Raw genomic sequence first — 15,419 nt, forward strand, 5'->3', positions numbered from 1 at the left:
CAATATGTTAATGTAGCAAGGCAAGCTAATCGCTAACATGCTTGGTTAAAAGGTAAAAAACCAATGCCTTGCAATGGCTGTCAGAGATGGCAGAGGTTTGAGGTGTAACAGATGGTGTGTTCAACGTTTTATTTCCCAGTTGCTCTAAGAAAGAGGATTAGCGTAATGTTCAGTACCGTTATCATTGGAAAACACCAGTTCTGGTTCAGAGCTAGAAGTCGCTCACGCACACATACAAGACAAGGCATACATTGACAAGGCTAACTGTTAGCATCACAAAGCTAACGTCACCCAATGGTTATTAACGGGTTTAATGACAAGATTCAAGCCATTTCAGTGTTGCTGTGAGTTGTGAGGTGAGGTGTTAGATGTAAGCAGCTGTTGCTGTGTTAGCTCATGCTTGTTGAAGTGATCAGGAGAAGAGCACCTCCGAACTTTAGAGACGTTCCTTTAGTGCTGCCTCTAATCTATGTAACGGCAGCATCAGAAAGTTTGCTGATTTTTCTTATGTTAACTTTGAATTTATGATTTAATAGACTAACTGGAGCCTTGTTGTTGAATAAAAGAATTTCAAACTGTACTTGTTTTCTGCTTTTGGTCAACTGACATTGCTTTTCTTATGTTATACTTTTTGGTGCAAGAGTCCAACATTACTCTATAATAATTGAATGCAAGCACGCAAATGTGGATGCTACTTACAATGCCCATCCTTAGTGAGTAGTGTGCATTAGATTCAGTTTTGAAATGGGTAAAAAAAAAAAAAAAAAAAACATTTTAAAATATCCCAAAAAACTCAAATTTTCTGTAGTTTAAGAAGGAGCTCTTTAAAAACAACATTTTCTTTAAGGGAGTTTGGTTAACTTGCAGCATAATCAGCACATTTTTCTTCAGTTTCTGTACCCAAAAGCAGATTTGAGCAATCCTTCTCAGGAGAGGACTCTGTTTACTGTTAACTGTGTTCTCTTTTTAAGGGGAAGTTTTTAATCATAAACCATTTTAGACCAATCTTCCTCTGTTAAAAGCTTTGGGTATCTTTTCTGAAAGTGTAGTTTCCTGTCCACTATGACTACCGAGAAAGAACATCAGTCTTTAGTCATGCCTCCACAAATCCTTCACCATCAAACACAGACATCTTTTGTATGTTAATAATCTCATTCTTAGGCAAGTGACTATGATAAACCATTAGTATAATGACTGTCTCTCTTAGTGTATGGTTGATTGTTTGTGGGGGTTGTTTGGATACACAATCCATGTAGAAAAACACCATCTGTCTCTCGATCCCTCAGTTATCCCCCTCCCCGCATGACCACTGACCCCACCCCAATACTCCACAAAAACCCCTTCTCACACACACCCCAGTTTCATCCGTAGTGTTTGACACTGACACTCGGATAAGACAAGGGAAGTACTTTCTTTGATAAGCCCCTCTAGAAAACACTCTCCTCTGCTACATGTTAAGAAAACAAGCCTCTCCTTCAACTGTTCCCTACGGATCCTTCCCTAGTTTCTTTCTGAGGAGTTAAAAGTCACCCAGATTAATATACCACTCCCTCCAGCGTCTATTGTTATTTTTTGTGATTAATAAAGTTAAAAATGAGTGAATTTAAAGAGGCTTTTCTCTGAGCTGTGAATGTTTCTGTAATTTTTCCTTAAAAGGTGTAATGCAGCTTCCAAGAAGTTTGTCTGTAGTTACTTTAGTGATCACTTTGATAGACAAGTTCCTGAAATACTAAGGAACATGCTCCAGACATCAGTGCATGAATAAGAGAAGTGAAACCTCACATGACAGGCTCCAGGGTTGACAACTGTCTACCACTTGTTTGCTACCATATATAATAACATTTTATAGCCTCTCCATGTGTGATTAGTTATGCTTTCTTTAACCAAAGACAGCCAACCTGGGAAAACATTGTTAAAAGTCGGTTGGTGAGTGTAAATCTCTCTGACTCTCTATCAGAGCCATCTTTATCAAGGCAGTAACACATGACCCAGTTCAGATGGATATTTTGGTCTGATGAGGGTTTTTTTTTATATATTAGATTCTATTTGGGTCTTTGTTATTTTAGCTTCTGGAGACAGAGTCGTAGTAGTGTTTTCTGTGGTTACAAATCAGACTGGGGACCAAAATCCGGGGGCTATTTGAAGACAAACAGGTGCAGAGATAATTTGGGAGGATATGTGGTCAGTACACTGGGGTGGCCCTGCAAAAAAAGGACTGCAACAGAGATGCAAAGAAAAGAGTAGTTCATCTGTTCTGGACCACAGCAAACATGGTATGGTATGACAGCACACAATTTACAAGGCTATTATCCAGTTTGCAACCATCATAAAGAAGCACAGAAATGACAGCCAGACACATTAACACTGCCGAGAGCTGCGGCGTGAAACAAGAGGGCTGTTAGAGTATTCGTTAAGCAGGATTATTATAGAATGTGTGTCTTATTTGAGTCTGGGTGTATCAAAAAGCAAATCCCACCTTACATTTAACCAATCAGTCTCATGGAAGACTTCTGATGACCTTCATCTACACGGATTTCAAAGCGTCAAGGACCTAAATCTGTGATTTTCAGGAAGTTCAGCTTCCACAAATAGGTTCAAATGTGGTCAAGGTTCAATGTGGTCAAGCATAGTCAGAAAGTGAAAACGCATGGTTCTAATCAGGCAAGTTTTCAGGCTGAGCTAAAACGCGAGCTCAGGCAGAATTACAAAACTCAAGTGAAAGGCCAGTTTAATCAAACTAAAAAGATAAATGGGCTTTCCACTACAGTTAAAAACATTTATGCTGCAATGCTTCTTTACGTAACAAGGGCCCTTCTTTCCAACTGGCAATAAAAGGAAATGGGAAGTGTTGCAAAGCAGAGTTAAGCAAGATCCTATTTCATATTTCCAATCTATATAAAAAAACAACTTTTTAATATAATTTAAAGCCACAGTTGGTAACTTTTCTGAAAATAACAGTCTCATTTTTGGTACAACTGTCAATATATTCTGACAGAAGTACATGAGACAGATAGTTTGAGTAAAAAATCATGTCCCTACTCCTCTTCCTACTGCCTCTAATGCATCGCTAGAATCAGACTGCAGCATGGCAGCAACAACAACCAATCAGAGCTGAAGAGTCTCTAATGCAGCTGTCAATCATGTCTGTCAGCACTTGAAAACTGCAGTCTGTCAAATTAGGCAGCGCTGATCAAATAGGAATCAAGATTCTGTTACTGCATTGCCTATTTTAGAAATATATTTAAGTGTACTGTTTAGCTGTAAAATGAAAATGTTCGTGACCTGGCCGCCATGTTGGAAACGGCTGACTTTAAGACTAAGCTCCGCCCACTGGTTAAACCAACTCTCTCATCTTACAGCTGAACAGTGACAATAACTTTTGTCATGTCTCCATGACATCGTATTAATCATACTCTTACATGATCATCAGCCTTCTCTTCAAGTCTCTTACTTGTCCACTGGCAGTCAATTGCATGCTTGCCTTCTCAGGTCTGTCCTCAAGCTGTGAGCACGCAGTTATCTTGTATGTACAAACTTGAATTACACTGATTGTTTTATTTGAAAGGTGGCTTTGTGAGCCAACAGACAAGCCCAGATCAATTTTTACGGTTAACTCAAGTCAGGCTTTCCAAATTAAGCATGCCTCTCTATTGCTTACCCTATGGAACAATGCCAAAATGTGTGCAATCTGTGCGTGTTTTTCTGTTGAAAGCTGGAGTTTGGTAGCTACTAGCAGAGAGAAAGAGTTACCGTGCTCTGCATTTTGCTCTGCTTTTTGAGGCGGAGGTTCTCTGGAGTGTCAGCCACAGCGGTGAACGATGTTTTGGGGTAGTGTCTGTAAAATAAACACACAAAACAGCAAAGAAAGTCAGTACACAGTAAATACACACAGGCAGATGCCAGCTTTTACTCAGACTCCCACTGTGGCGCTCATGCCTAGACTCTAAGAGGAAAAAACAGCATAACTCAAGCAGTGTGCAGTCTGTGGCCCCACAGTGGGGGCATTTGTCATTCAAGGTGGTCCTGAGGTTGAGTTAGGAGCCCCTGTAGACAAAAAGCATGTCAGTACAACACACAATGCTCTGTCAGTGGGAGCCAAGGTAGTCTGAAAAAGAGGAAGTGCAGGCTGGGGCTGTGTGTGTGTGTGTGTGTGTGTGTGTGTGGGGGGGGGGGTGACAGCCTCAAGGTTGCAGAGTTTTGGAGGCGAGCCATAGCAGGTGTGGAAAAAGCTTTCCATGCTTACAAAACACAGGCACACACTTGTGCACATACACTCACACACACACACAGGCATAGCCCTATGGGGGATAACAGGAAGCAACAGCACTCCGCAGACACAGCAACAGGGTCAAAGAGACAGTGGGTGAGTGTGAATGATGTCATGGGCAGCCCCTTTCAGCGGAGCATGAAGGCGAGTCTCTTTTTTGAATGGATTCTGGGAATTTTCTTGACAGTCGCAGACCCATAACCACCCGATCTCCTGCTGCTGGGGAGAAAATGCTCGGCCTGAAACAAACATAAATACACACAAGCAGGCAGGACACACAGACATGCACACATGCAGCACACCAAGCATCCTTCCAAAAGCCATTCATCGCATATTTATTGATTGCCTAAACCGCTGTCAATGGTTTGTGCATGTGAGGCGTAAGTCAGTGTTTTTATACACTGAAGGCTTACGGTCCACAAATAATGGTGCCTGCCAGTTCAGTGTGATCCTTAAGGCAGCAAAACCACATGGCTGAAATCCAGTAGGAGGGGAAGAGTCCTCACAGCTTATCTAACAGCTCATATGGACTGCAGTTCCCAGGCTGCCTCAGGGTGCCGGGTGACCTCAAAAATCTTCAACCACTATCCGTGCCTCTGGGTAACCCATTTGGACTATATGTTTACCGTTTCCTTGACGACATAGTAAACAAACTGAATTAGCATTTGGCCTGGTGTGATTATGGGATGTAAAAACTTGAACAAAAGGATTGTGGTTGGCGCACTTTACATAAAATACTGTTAAAAAAAGATACAGGAGCCACATTAAAGAAATCCCCCAAAATAATTTCAGAGTAGGAAGCGGAACATGGATGTAGTTGGAGAGGTTGATTTAAGTTGGCATTTCAAGCTCTGTGATATACAACGAACCCAAGCACTTGATCCCTGCTTTCATCCCTACAACACAGGTCTGTGCACGCTCAGGCTTTTACAGCTGCTAGCGCTCATTTTCCTGAAATCGCAGCTATCGGCAACATTCAGATGTAGTGGTTTGCTACGTTAGCAGCCGAGGCCGGGCAGGCTGTGAACAAGCTGATCAAACAATGCAAATGAAGCTACTCTTTTATTGTAGTGAGGTATCTAATCACAGAGGCAAAAAGGTGCCTCCTACAAAGACACACCACTGTCTTTTTCATTTGTTAGTCTTATATTAAGTCCAAACCTCCATAATTCTCTATGACATCTGAAATGAAGAGGCAAAGTGGCTACTAGAGTTCTACCAGATGTCACTTTTTTTTAAACATACAAAGCTTTTGATGTCTGTCGTCACATTTTATGCCATCATCACTCATAAAAAAAAAAGCCAAAATTCTCAATTTGATAGGTGATTTTTTGCATTTAATGAGTCTTTAGAGATTAGATATTAGATTAACTTTATCTAATGAATAAATGTAATCCATCCTCCCTTTGAGTGCGGCAAGCAGGAGAGAAGTTTTATAACCCCAGTGAAAGTGTTTTGTAAGGGGCACCAACAAATATGGATATGGGCAGAATAATAAATGTTTTAATAAAAATGTGTTGTGAATTTTGGCAATTATTACATCCATGTTTTTCCAATAATTTTGACTTCTGGACTTTACAACGCTCAGGAGTTTTCGGAAATGTTAGGATTATTTCAGAGACGGGAACAATCCTACGCAGCCAGCACTGGAATCTAATTCTACAAAAAGTATGACACTAATAATATTAGTGCAGCCTAATCTTTATCTGCAGCTGTGCCGAAACACCAAGTTTAAACAGAATGAAAAGACAAATGCTGATTTAGGATTTATATGTCAACTTTAGGTTGGGCTCACAGCTAGAGGGTTAAAACCCACTGACCAGCTGGGGCCTGTCTGTGAGGACTTTGCATGTTCTTCCCATGTTAGCGTATTTTTTTCTCTGGGTTCGCCACCTTCCTCTCAAACCTACACTACGTGCAACTACACTTTTTTATCAGGTCTGAACAAGGCTTTATCTTAATGCTCTTAATTTCCATTGATCAGTACTGTCATTTCCGTCTCAAGAACCCAGCCTTCATATCTGTAAGGCTAATCGATGCTGACTGTCAGTTTCTGAAGAATATAGTTGCATAAGATGAAAGCATATCTGCCATAAATGTTGCCCCTTTAGTCTATTTTACCAGCAGTGTGTTCCTTTTATTTTAGGGGGTTCTGTACTTTGATCAAAGCTCCGTAACTAATAATATACGCTCATGTATTCTCTGGAGTTGGGCGTGTCTGGTTTGTGGTGGAAAACACGCTTCCTTTCACAGAGCATCATTGTGTCTGAAAACCCCTGCTCGTCTGAAGCAGACGGGTGTGTGTGCGTTAGAGCCACACACCCTCACAACCAGTGTCTGTGTTAACAGCGTTGCTGTCATCTTCAATGCGTCTTTAGAAACTGTCCTTGCACTTAAGGGTCAGGAAATTGCTACACAAACACATAACATGGTTGAAGATATAAGCTTGGTGACTCAGTGGGATCTTGCGATGCCTGTCTGTGTGTGTGTGCTCGCATCCTCGTGCCTGTTTTGAGGCTATGAGTGAGTCACAAGAACACTCATCTATCTGTCAGGTTGTATAACAAGGTAATAAGTCGCAGACGGGAGTGGGTGACACATGCACAAACTCAGTTAGCCCTGTGAACGCTAAAGAGGGAGTGATCAGAATGGAGGGGTGGAGGAGTGAAGGGGCCACGCATGTGTAATCACACACACGCACACACACAAACCGCCTACTGTGCAGGAGGAGAGGCCTGTTTGCATAGTGGAACCAGGAGATGTTGTGGCTGGCTTGACCCTGTGAGACCTGGAAAGGTTGCAATGCATCATTCAGCAGGAACATTTCATCTGCATGTAAAATCTGGACAGAAGTCTCATCGAAACACACACATCACAGGAGAGGAGCTGTAGTTAGTGGAGGCAGCATTGACGAAAAGAGGAAGAACACAACAGGCAGAGATGTCTACTATACAGTATGGGAGAATCCATTATACAACAAAGCTCATATATCTTTGAACAAGAGCCCGTTCCCAGACTAATACATGAGGCAGCACAACCCAGGAAGCAGTGTCACGCCACATTGTGAAAGTGGTTATAATCTTCACCGGTTATTTATCAACAAAATGATTAAAGATAGCACTAAATGGAAGAAAACTGCCTGGCACTGTAAATGATAACACTAAATCAAGACATGTCTGACAACTTTTAATAACACCACATTGATGTTCAAATTAATTTCTGGACCATCAGTCATTAAGGCAGCTTCCAACCAATGGGTCCCACAGTCTCCTGGGGAAATGAAGAATTTTTCTGTCCACTTATCTGTCCTCCTAAATCTCCCACAATCCCCCCCGTGACTCCAGCATCTAATCAGGGATGGGACTCTCAGGGAAGAGGTGGGTGGGAATACAGAGAAAACAAACAACGCCTATATCAATTACTGAGGACAAATATAGTGGAGTAATGATAAAGTAGTTATCCCACAGAATAATGACAGAGAGCATAGCCTGAATTCCTTTCCTGAAGCGGGAGGCTCCTCTCTGCTGATGATGTTTACTCGAACAAGGCTTGTTTTAAACAAACAAAAAGAGGCATAATAAACAGGCTCTGAAGGGCCTTGCTCCTGCTGGCGCAGGGAGCATAGGGAACATCGGAGGCAGGAAAGAGAAAGGAAGCCACTTTAATCTGTGAAAATAAAAGGTGATAGAAGGACGACACCTGCTGTGGCTGGTTAACACCTTAAATTGAAAGTGAAAGATTCAAAGTATGGACAGGGTCACAGTGAGATTTAAGGACCGAAATGTTTACTACTACTAATAATATTTGAAAGTCCCCCTCAAGACACATTTTGAAGAACTTTGCTAGGATTAATATTTTGTTTACTATGGTTTTTCCTCCAGCACGGACACAGCGCCATTAGCAATGGGCTGACCTGTAAAAGAGCAGTGTGCATCTAGACGACTTAGCCCTACATGTTTGAGCCCCCATACTTGGAACGTACCAGTCTTCGAACTCGACCTTCAGTGCATCCCAACTACACACCACTAAAGTTTCATGAACCAGGGGCGTTAAGTGTGAGTGCCAGTGGCCCCTTCCCTGCTTCCTACACCCCTACTCGGACCAAACCCATCTTGAACTCTGCCTTAATTTTGATCTAAGCTACACACCTGTAAAGTTTCGTGCCTGCAACTTGCACGGTTGTGACGCAATCGCAGTGAGAAAATCTTTCCACAGACTGACAGACACTTGGCAAAATATTCACAAGAGCTGTGATGGTTGTCGCTACAGTACGTGCCACCACATTTTGCCACGTTGCAACGTTGTCATGGCTGGTAATAAAGCACAAACAGGCCTTTTTCACAGGAGACAATTTGACATGTCAAAGTAGAGAAAGCACAGGTGTAAATAATAAAAGTAATAAGGGCTCAAATCCATTTAGCTGCTTTAGTTTCAGGGTCCTGGTGGTGTTTATGCTGGCTCACTGTCACACCCTCATGGTATGCTGGCGCACTTGAGCAGAACAGAGCCTTCGTTAATGTTATTACAAACATCTGTGACTTTCATGGTATGAAAAAATTAATAATCCAATAAGAAAAGTGCCCACTGCGTGATTTTCAAGTTTACACATGAAGACAGATGCAAACAATCACCTGTGACCTCGCTGCACTCCAGAATCAGATCAACACATTTGGTTAACCTGGAAATTATTTGCATACTATGCAGGGCTCAGATCTAGAGAGAATTTTTTTTTTTTTTTTCAGTTTCATGTTCTCAGGTTAAAATGTGACCTTTCGCAGAGTGGGGAATATTTCTGCTCGAGAGAAAAGTGTGCAATTATCTTGAATGGTGTGACCCAATTTTATGAATATATAGAGCCGGGGAAATAAAGAGTGATTTGAAGAAAACTTGGAAAGAGCTCCTCTGAGTTTTTTAAGTCAGTCACACCCTGTCAGCTTGTTGTTAGCAAGCAGCAAAGACCTGTAATTTCTAAAAAAACAAAACAAAAAAAAACAGACACATTAATTAATGGCTGTTTGTGGCTAGTACACCTATGACAACACTCTAGCAGCCAAATTTGAGTCCCCCCACCCCATGTACAAGAGGGGAAAAAAGTGTCAGTGATATTTTACTCCAGGCTTTGAACAAATTACTTGTTCCTGGTACTAATCATAAAAGAAGCCAAAGCCTATAGAAAACAGCTGACCACAAGCCACCATGCTACTATAGAGTTTCCACTGGGGTTGAGAATGACAATGCCAGCATGACGTCTTGATTTACTTTGCTGGCAATAAAATGGCAGTTCAGGAAAAAATGCAAAAGAGCTTGTCAGAACATGAAGCAACGCCTTCTTTCTGCATTCCCTCGCAGAACATGCACTCACCCTCCAACTCTCTCTCTCTGTCTGTCTCTCTCTCACACACACACACACACACACAGAGAAAGGGAGAAAATCATTATAAGTAATGGCAGAGGGGGATTCCATGGATTCCCGATGAGCCTTTAGTGTGTGAGTATGTGCTGAAGCGTGAGTGGACATGCTAGTTTTCAGTGTGTCCGCCTGTGTCACTGTAGAGGAACTTGAGGAATTTCCTTTGTTGATACCCCCCCCCCCCCCCCCGAGGAGGAGGAGGAGGGAGGCACTTTCCCACACCACTATGGGCCTTTTCTCTGAGGGGGGAGCTGGAATAGTCACTGATAAACAGCAGAGGGATAGAGGGGGCCTTAGTTGGGTTGCAACATGATTACACACACACACACATTCAGAGGGTCCTATTTCCGTCTGTGGACAGATTAAACACTGCTGTCAAAGTCTTTAGGATGCGGGCTGAACCAGTTGGGTACAGAAACATGAAACGCTTTCAATGACATACACAATATGATGAGTTAGGGACAACTTACGCATTGCAGTATGGTTTCTTCTCAAAGCCTTTGTAATTCTTCATGTTTAGAGTCATTTTGCAGACCTCGCAGCTGAAGCATCCTTTATGCCAGTACTGTCAGAAACAAAGAGACAGAGAAGACACAAAATGTTGAGGAGAGAGAGAGATTTGAGACAGTTGTTCTGCTTTACACAAGATCCAAAAACACCACGTGTACAAAAAAAAAAAAAAAATACCCATACACCAGCTAGCACAGGAAAGCTAATTGAATGAGTAAAGCCAGAACTACTTTCTATTCCCTGGAGGTCTCACAGGGACGGGAGCTGGATACAGACTGAAAGAATGGCAACTGTGTGAAATAAAGTGAAGCAATGTGGAATCACAGTTGTTTGTGTGTGCTGACACTTAACTGATATGAAGAAACCAACATCCCCTTTTGCTAGCAATTCTATTTATAAGTAGATAGGGCTGGCTGCACTGGTGCGAGAGGTAAGGAAGGAGCAGTAAACTTTGTGGCTGTTAAGTATGTGTCTGAATTTTCACACCTTTAGAGATACTCCGAGCTCAGACGTGCCAAATGATTACTTTTTGTTTTCTACATATACAACAGAGGTTGCTAACACTGCACTTGGGCTGACACCCACCTTTTGGACTCCCTTTCTGTCCGTCTGCTCATCTCTGCAGGCCTGCATGTTTCTGTACCTCCTCTATACATCTTCATAAGAGGCCGTGCCTCTATCTCCCTCACCACCCTTTCTCCCTTCCTCCCACCCACCCGCCCTCTCGCCTCCTCTCCTTTTCTCTCCTGGCAATGAGCTGATCTGCGGCCTGAGGGTTCAAAGAGGGATCGAGGGAGGGAGGATTGGAGAAAACTGGAAGGAGGGAGGAAACATGAAAGGAAGGGGCTGGAGAAAGCAAGAGGAAGGGAGGGGTGGGCAAGCCAGAGAGAAAATGCCAGAGAGTGAAGCAATGATCTGGCTGATCCCGCTATCGTCAAGGGAAGGGAGAAAGGAGTGAAAAGGCAGAGAGAGAGAGAGAGAGAGAGAGCGAGAGAGAGAGAAAGAAAGAGGGAGTCCTTATTAACATGGCCTCAGGGCATTCTGTCATTCCTCTCCATTCTTTTACCCACTCTTGATCACTTTCTACACCAATTGCCCACACACAAAACACTAATCTTCCAAACAAACAGCGCAGCAAAGATGATTCAAAACAGAGGATAAGACTGCACATCAAAGAATAACATCATCACTTTCTAAACGTTTCACTCACACACACATGGACAATGCATGTTTGATTCCACAAGGTCTTCTCAGGATAACACGCAGGCCTTGCTGACAGAAAAATCCATCACACCCCTGCCTGCAGTGATACAGTTTGATAATAAGCATGTGTAACAGCACTGATAAACAGCTGGCAATAAATCACCAGGATGTTGACGTTTGCTGGCTGTGAATGCTGCAGATGGACAGTAGACACAATCATGGCTGCACTATGTATGGAAACATGACCAAACACACAGCACAATGGGCATTTCACTTCCTCCCATTGTTGAGCAGGAATATGGCTTCAGGCCGGTTTTAAGAACAGTCTTGTCTGTTCTGTCGCGATGTAACGGACCACCCAAGGTGGCGTGCAATGACAACAGGCAAAGTGTACATGTGTGTCATGACATGGGTGTTTGTAGCTGTAGGCCAGCAATATTGTTCTGAGGCATACAAAAGAGGTGGCTCACAGTGGAAACCGAGCCCGGGCTCTGCTCGGCGGGGCTGTGATCCACAGCCAAACACACTGGGCCAAGCCTTCCAATGCAAACTCCTTATCCCTCTACAACCCAATCGGGCCTAAGGGAGTTGCAGATGGACACATCATGTTACTCTTTCCACTGCTCTCCCTCTCCATTGTTCTGGCTTGTACTGCAACAGCAAATCCCTTTACAAACAACAGCACAGTGCAGGCAGATTCCATTTCCTCTAGCTTCAGCTGATTTGCAGCTGTGGAGGCTGCCATCTTTGCATGCATACCGTCTGGTTCATCTACGTGTAGTGCAGCAGCCCAGTATGATATTCTCAACAGAGAATGTTATCCCGTTCTCATTTCCCCAAATCTATGATAATGATAAAGCATGGATAAGCTGACAAAGTACAATGCTAATAGAGAGGTGTGAATGCAAATGTTGTTAGGGGAAAGGTGAGCCTATCAGCTGAGAATGGACTTTGACACTCCTGTTATTTCCCTAAATAAATATTGACCTCGGGTTTATTCCAGAGCACAAGTCCGCTGAACTCAATTGTTTAGCAAACTATTCCTAAGCCCAACCCAACCTGCTAACACACATTCTACCAAGACAACCCTTCCAACCCTCAGGTGAACTGAGGTCTGGCTCAAACTTAACTGCCTCTTAGATGAAGCGACAACAAGCAGACAGCCCTAAACACAGGTGCACAAATGCACTCAGGCCACACATGGAGGTCATCAGGGCAGTATGTATCCACATTTGCAGCATAGTGTGAATACTGAAATGTGAATACATCGCTGACACGTTAAAGGACAACCTGGTGAACTTTAACTTTTAGTCAGTATGCATTAACCTGCTGCAGGCTCTAGCTGTACAGCTGAGCACACACTTTTATATTTTTTCTGCTGAGTGGTGGTTGCAGCTTCTCAGGGATAAAATCAAATGTGCGTAGGGTGGCGTAATATAATCAAAAGTGGTCAGTCGAGAAAAAAATTTGAGATGCATTCTAATGCCACATGTGAACCACCACCTATCTCATCTGAACCCAGACGCTATCGGAATATACAGAATCTGGTAGGAATATATTACATCTGGGACTTATGTTAAGTCTATGATTAAGACAGACGGGTGCCAAACAGGAAGGAAGGGAAAAACAGATGCGGGGTTGAGAAACATCCCAAATGTATGTTTGAGAGGCCATCCAGCACTTAGCCTTGTCCGGCTCCAGGAAAACCTGGCTCTTGGGTGCTGAGGGAGGATCTGGCAGTCAGCTGGAAAATGAGGACACTGCAGAGACAGAGCCCTAGAAATAAAACACCAATAAAAAAATAAAAAAAAGCACTGTCTTCCTGCATTAGTGCAGCTCAAGGGCACATGTGTATGTGTGTGTCTACATGTATGTGTAAGTGTGTGTAGTACTGTATGTAGGTTATATGTCTCAGTGCATGATGCATGTGTGTCAAATGGGATTCAAGACTCCAGTCAAGAGCAAAAATGCTCAGTCAGCCTCGCAGCTCCTTCTTGGTGAGAACCAAATACAAGTTGGCCTGGACAAAAGCCCTGCAGCGATGTGGGAGGCCAACAACAACTTCAGACACCGTGTATGCACACACATCACACACAGAGGGAGGTTTAGTGAGAGTCTCACATCCAAACTACAGACCAATAGGAGTCGATTAAGTGACTAGATCAAAATGCTGCGGGCCTCTTGTGTCAACCACTTCCTACATCAGTATTGGTGTGTAATCTAAATAGGGCACATTTCTCGCTTCATACAACCCACTAACCACAGCAACACATATGCCAAACCATTATTATAATTTTAATAGAAACACTGGTTGGTAGTATTGTTTAAGTACCAAGTGGCTTATAGAGCGGGCGCATATAGGGACTTGACTGATGTTATTTTCTATACTGATGCGATGAAAATCTGTGACAATTATCATATCATTTTTATATAAAAACAAAACATCTATTTAATCTATAGACCGTGCTAAGGGGATTTTTGCAATCCAGTCTTTTGGTAGTCACCAAATTAAACATCAGAGAATTTTAGTGCCTTATAATACTGAAGGACTGGGACCCCAGGGACCCTGATGAAACGTTTCATAAATCAGTAACAATTAACTTCAGTTTAAACCACCTTGTTTTATGCTGCTGATTAGTCCTGCAGTTTGAAAGATGCTGTGATGGCTCTTTGACTCAGACTCTTATTTTAAACCATAAGTGGCTAAATTAATCAGAAACACCACCATACACACACACATGATGGGGCATTACAGCAGCTTAATCTGTGTATATGTGAAAGATTATTCTTGCAAAAGATGGAACATGCCCGAGGACAAAGTGCCCACATCTGGCTGCTGCTAATAAAAGAAACTATCTCATCAAAGCAGGCTGGATAATTATTAGCCTACCTGATGCCGGGTTGGATCAGTTTTGATCCAAGTGAAGGGCTTTGGTACTGGCCAGCAGGCAGACAGTGACTTGAACAGACATACTATGCTAAAGCAGAGTACGCACTTAACACACTTTCCAAACCACTCCAGACTATGATGTGCACTCAGTAACATACACATTCTGCCGCCCCAGCAACGAGACATTAATAAAAACACAAAAAACTCAGCACAAATGATGAGAGATGAGCACATTGAGGGTGAAATGCCAAAACACTTCTGCCTTGTCAGAGATCATCTGTATAAATTCACTTTACAAAACCCTGTGGTATGGCTTATATTAGATAGAACTGTCTCTTTGCCTTCCTTTCTATGATTTTTATTCTACGCCACCGCAACAAAGAGAGTCCACATTTTTCTGTGCTGGTACAAATGGAGAAACAGAACATGTGCACTGGTTCCTTGTTCTGATAAACACACAAAGCAGAAGTACCTGGCCACTCACAGTGGAGTCAACATCTCAGGTGATTTTTTTGAGTGTCATGTGTGTTTGTGGCTGTGACTCAGCAAAGGGAGGTGACTGGTGGTGGCTGGACAGATTCCTTACCTCTTGTGGCATTTGGGCAACATGAATCAGCTCTCAGAATAATCTGTCTAAATATAGGCGAGGCGGTAGACAAATTCCTCTAAAAGTGGAGTCATAGGAAATGTGTTCACACTGGAAGATCTGAGAACAAATACTCCTTATTTAAAATCAGAGCCCTTGCACAAGACTGTTAGCTTTAATAATTGGGTTAGGGTTATCGTGGAGTAAGTAATCTCCTATATATCCTCATGGCTTTTTGGCTAAGAGGTGGGTATATTGTAGACGGCCAGAGAAAGAGATATACCCTCCACTACACCACTGGTCACAACCCCTGAGAAATGACTTGTTTCACAATCAGAATCTGATCCTTTCGGCCCAATAACATTTGGAAAGTCTAGAAGGACCACATGATTGGACCTTTTTCTTCACATTCAAGTTAGTGGAGCACTTAACCAGAAGAGGATGGCCTGGCCGGTGGAAGTCTCTTGTGCACCTGCTATATGGGTCACACAGTGCCGAAGCAGTGCCACTTATCAGGGTCATTTTATATGCAACAGTTGAGGTTTTTTGGCTT

At 42.8% G+C, this 15,419-nt stretch overlaps 1 protein-coding gene across 1 annotated transcript in view; it reads right to left on the reverse strand.

Annotated features, from left to right (window-relative positions):
- lasp1 (LIM and SH3 protein 1) overlaps window positions 1–15,419 on the reverse strand; it is a 33,472-nt gene that overhangs the window by 13,866 nt on the left and 4,187 nt on the right. The window contains exons 2-3 of the mRNA XM_033644841.2: window positions 10,148–10,242; window positions 3,751–3,835 (exon numbers count right to left, since the gene is read on the reverse strand). Coding sequence (XP_033500732.1) covers window positions 3,751–3,835; window positions 10,148–10,242 — 180 coding nt within the window. The remainder of the gene's footprint in view (window positions 1–3,750; window positions 3,836–10,147; window positions 10,243–15,419) is intronic.

Source organism: Epinephelus lanceolatus, chromosome 18 (genome assembly GCF_041903045.1).
Source record: "Epinephelus lanceolatus isolate andai-2023 chromosome 18, ASM4190304v1, whole genome shotgun sequence".
Classification (NCBI taxonomy): domain Eukaryota; kingdom Metazoa; phylum Chordata; class Actinopteri; order Perciformes; family Serranidae; genus Epinephelus; species Epinephelus lanceolatus.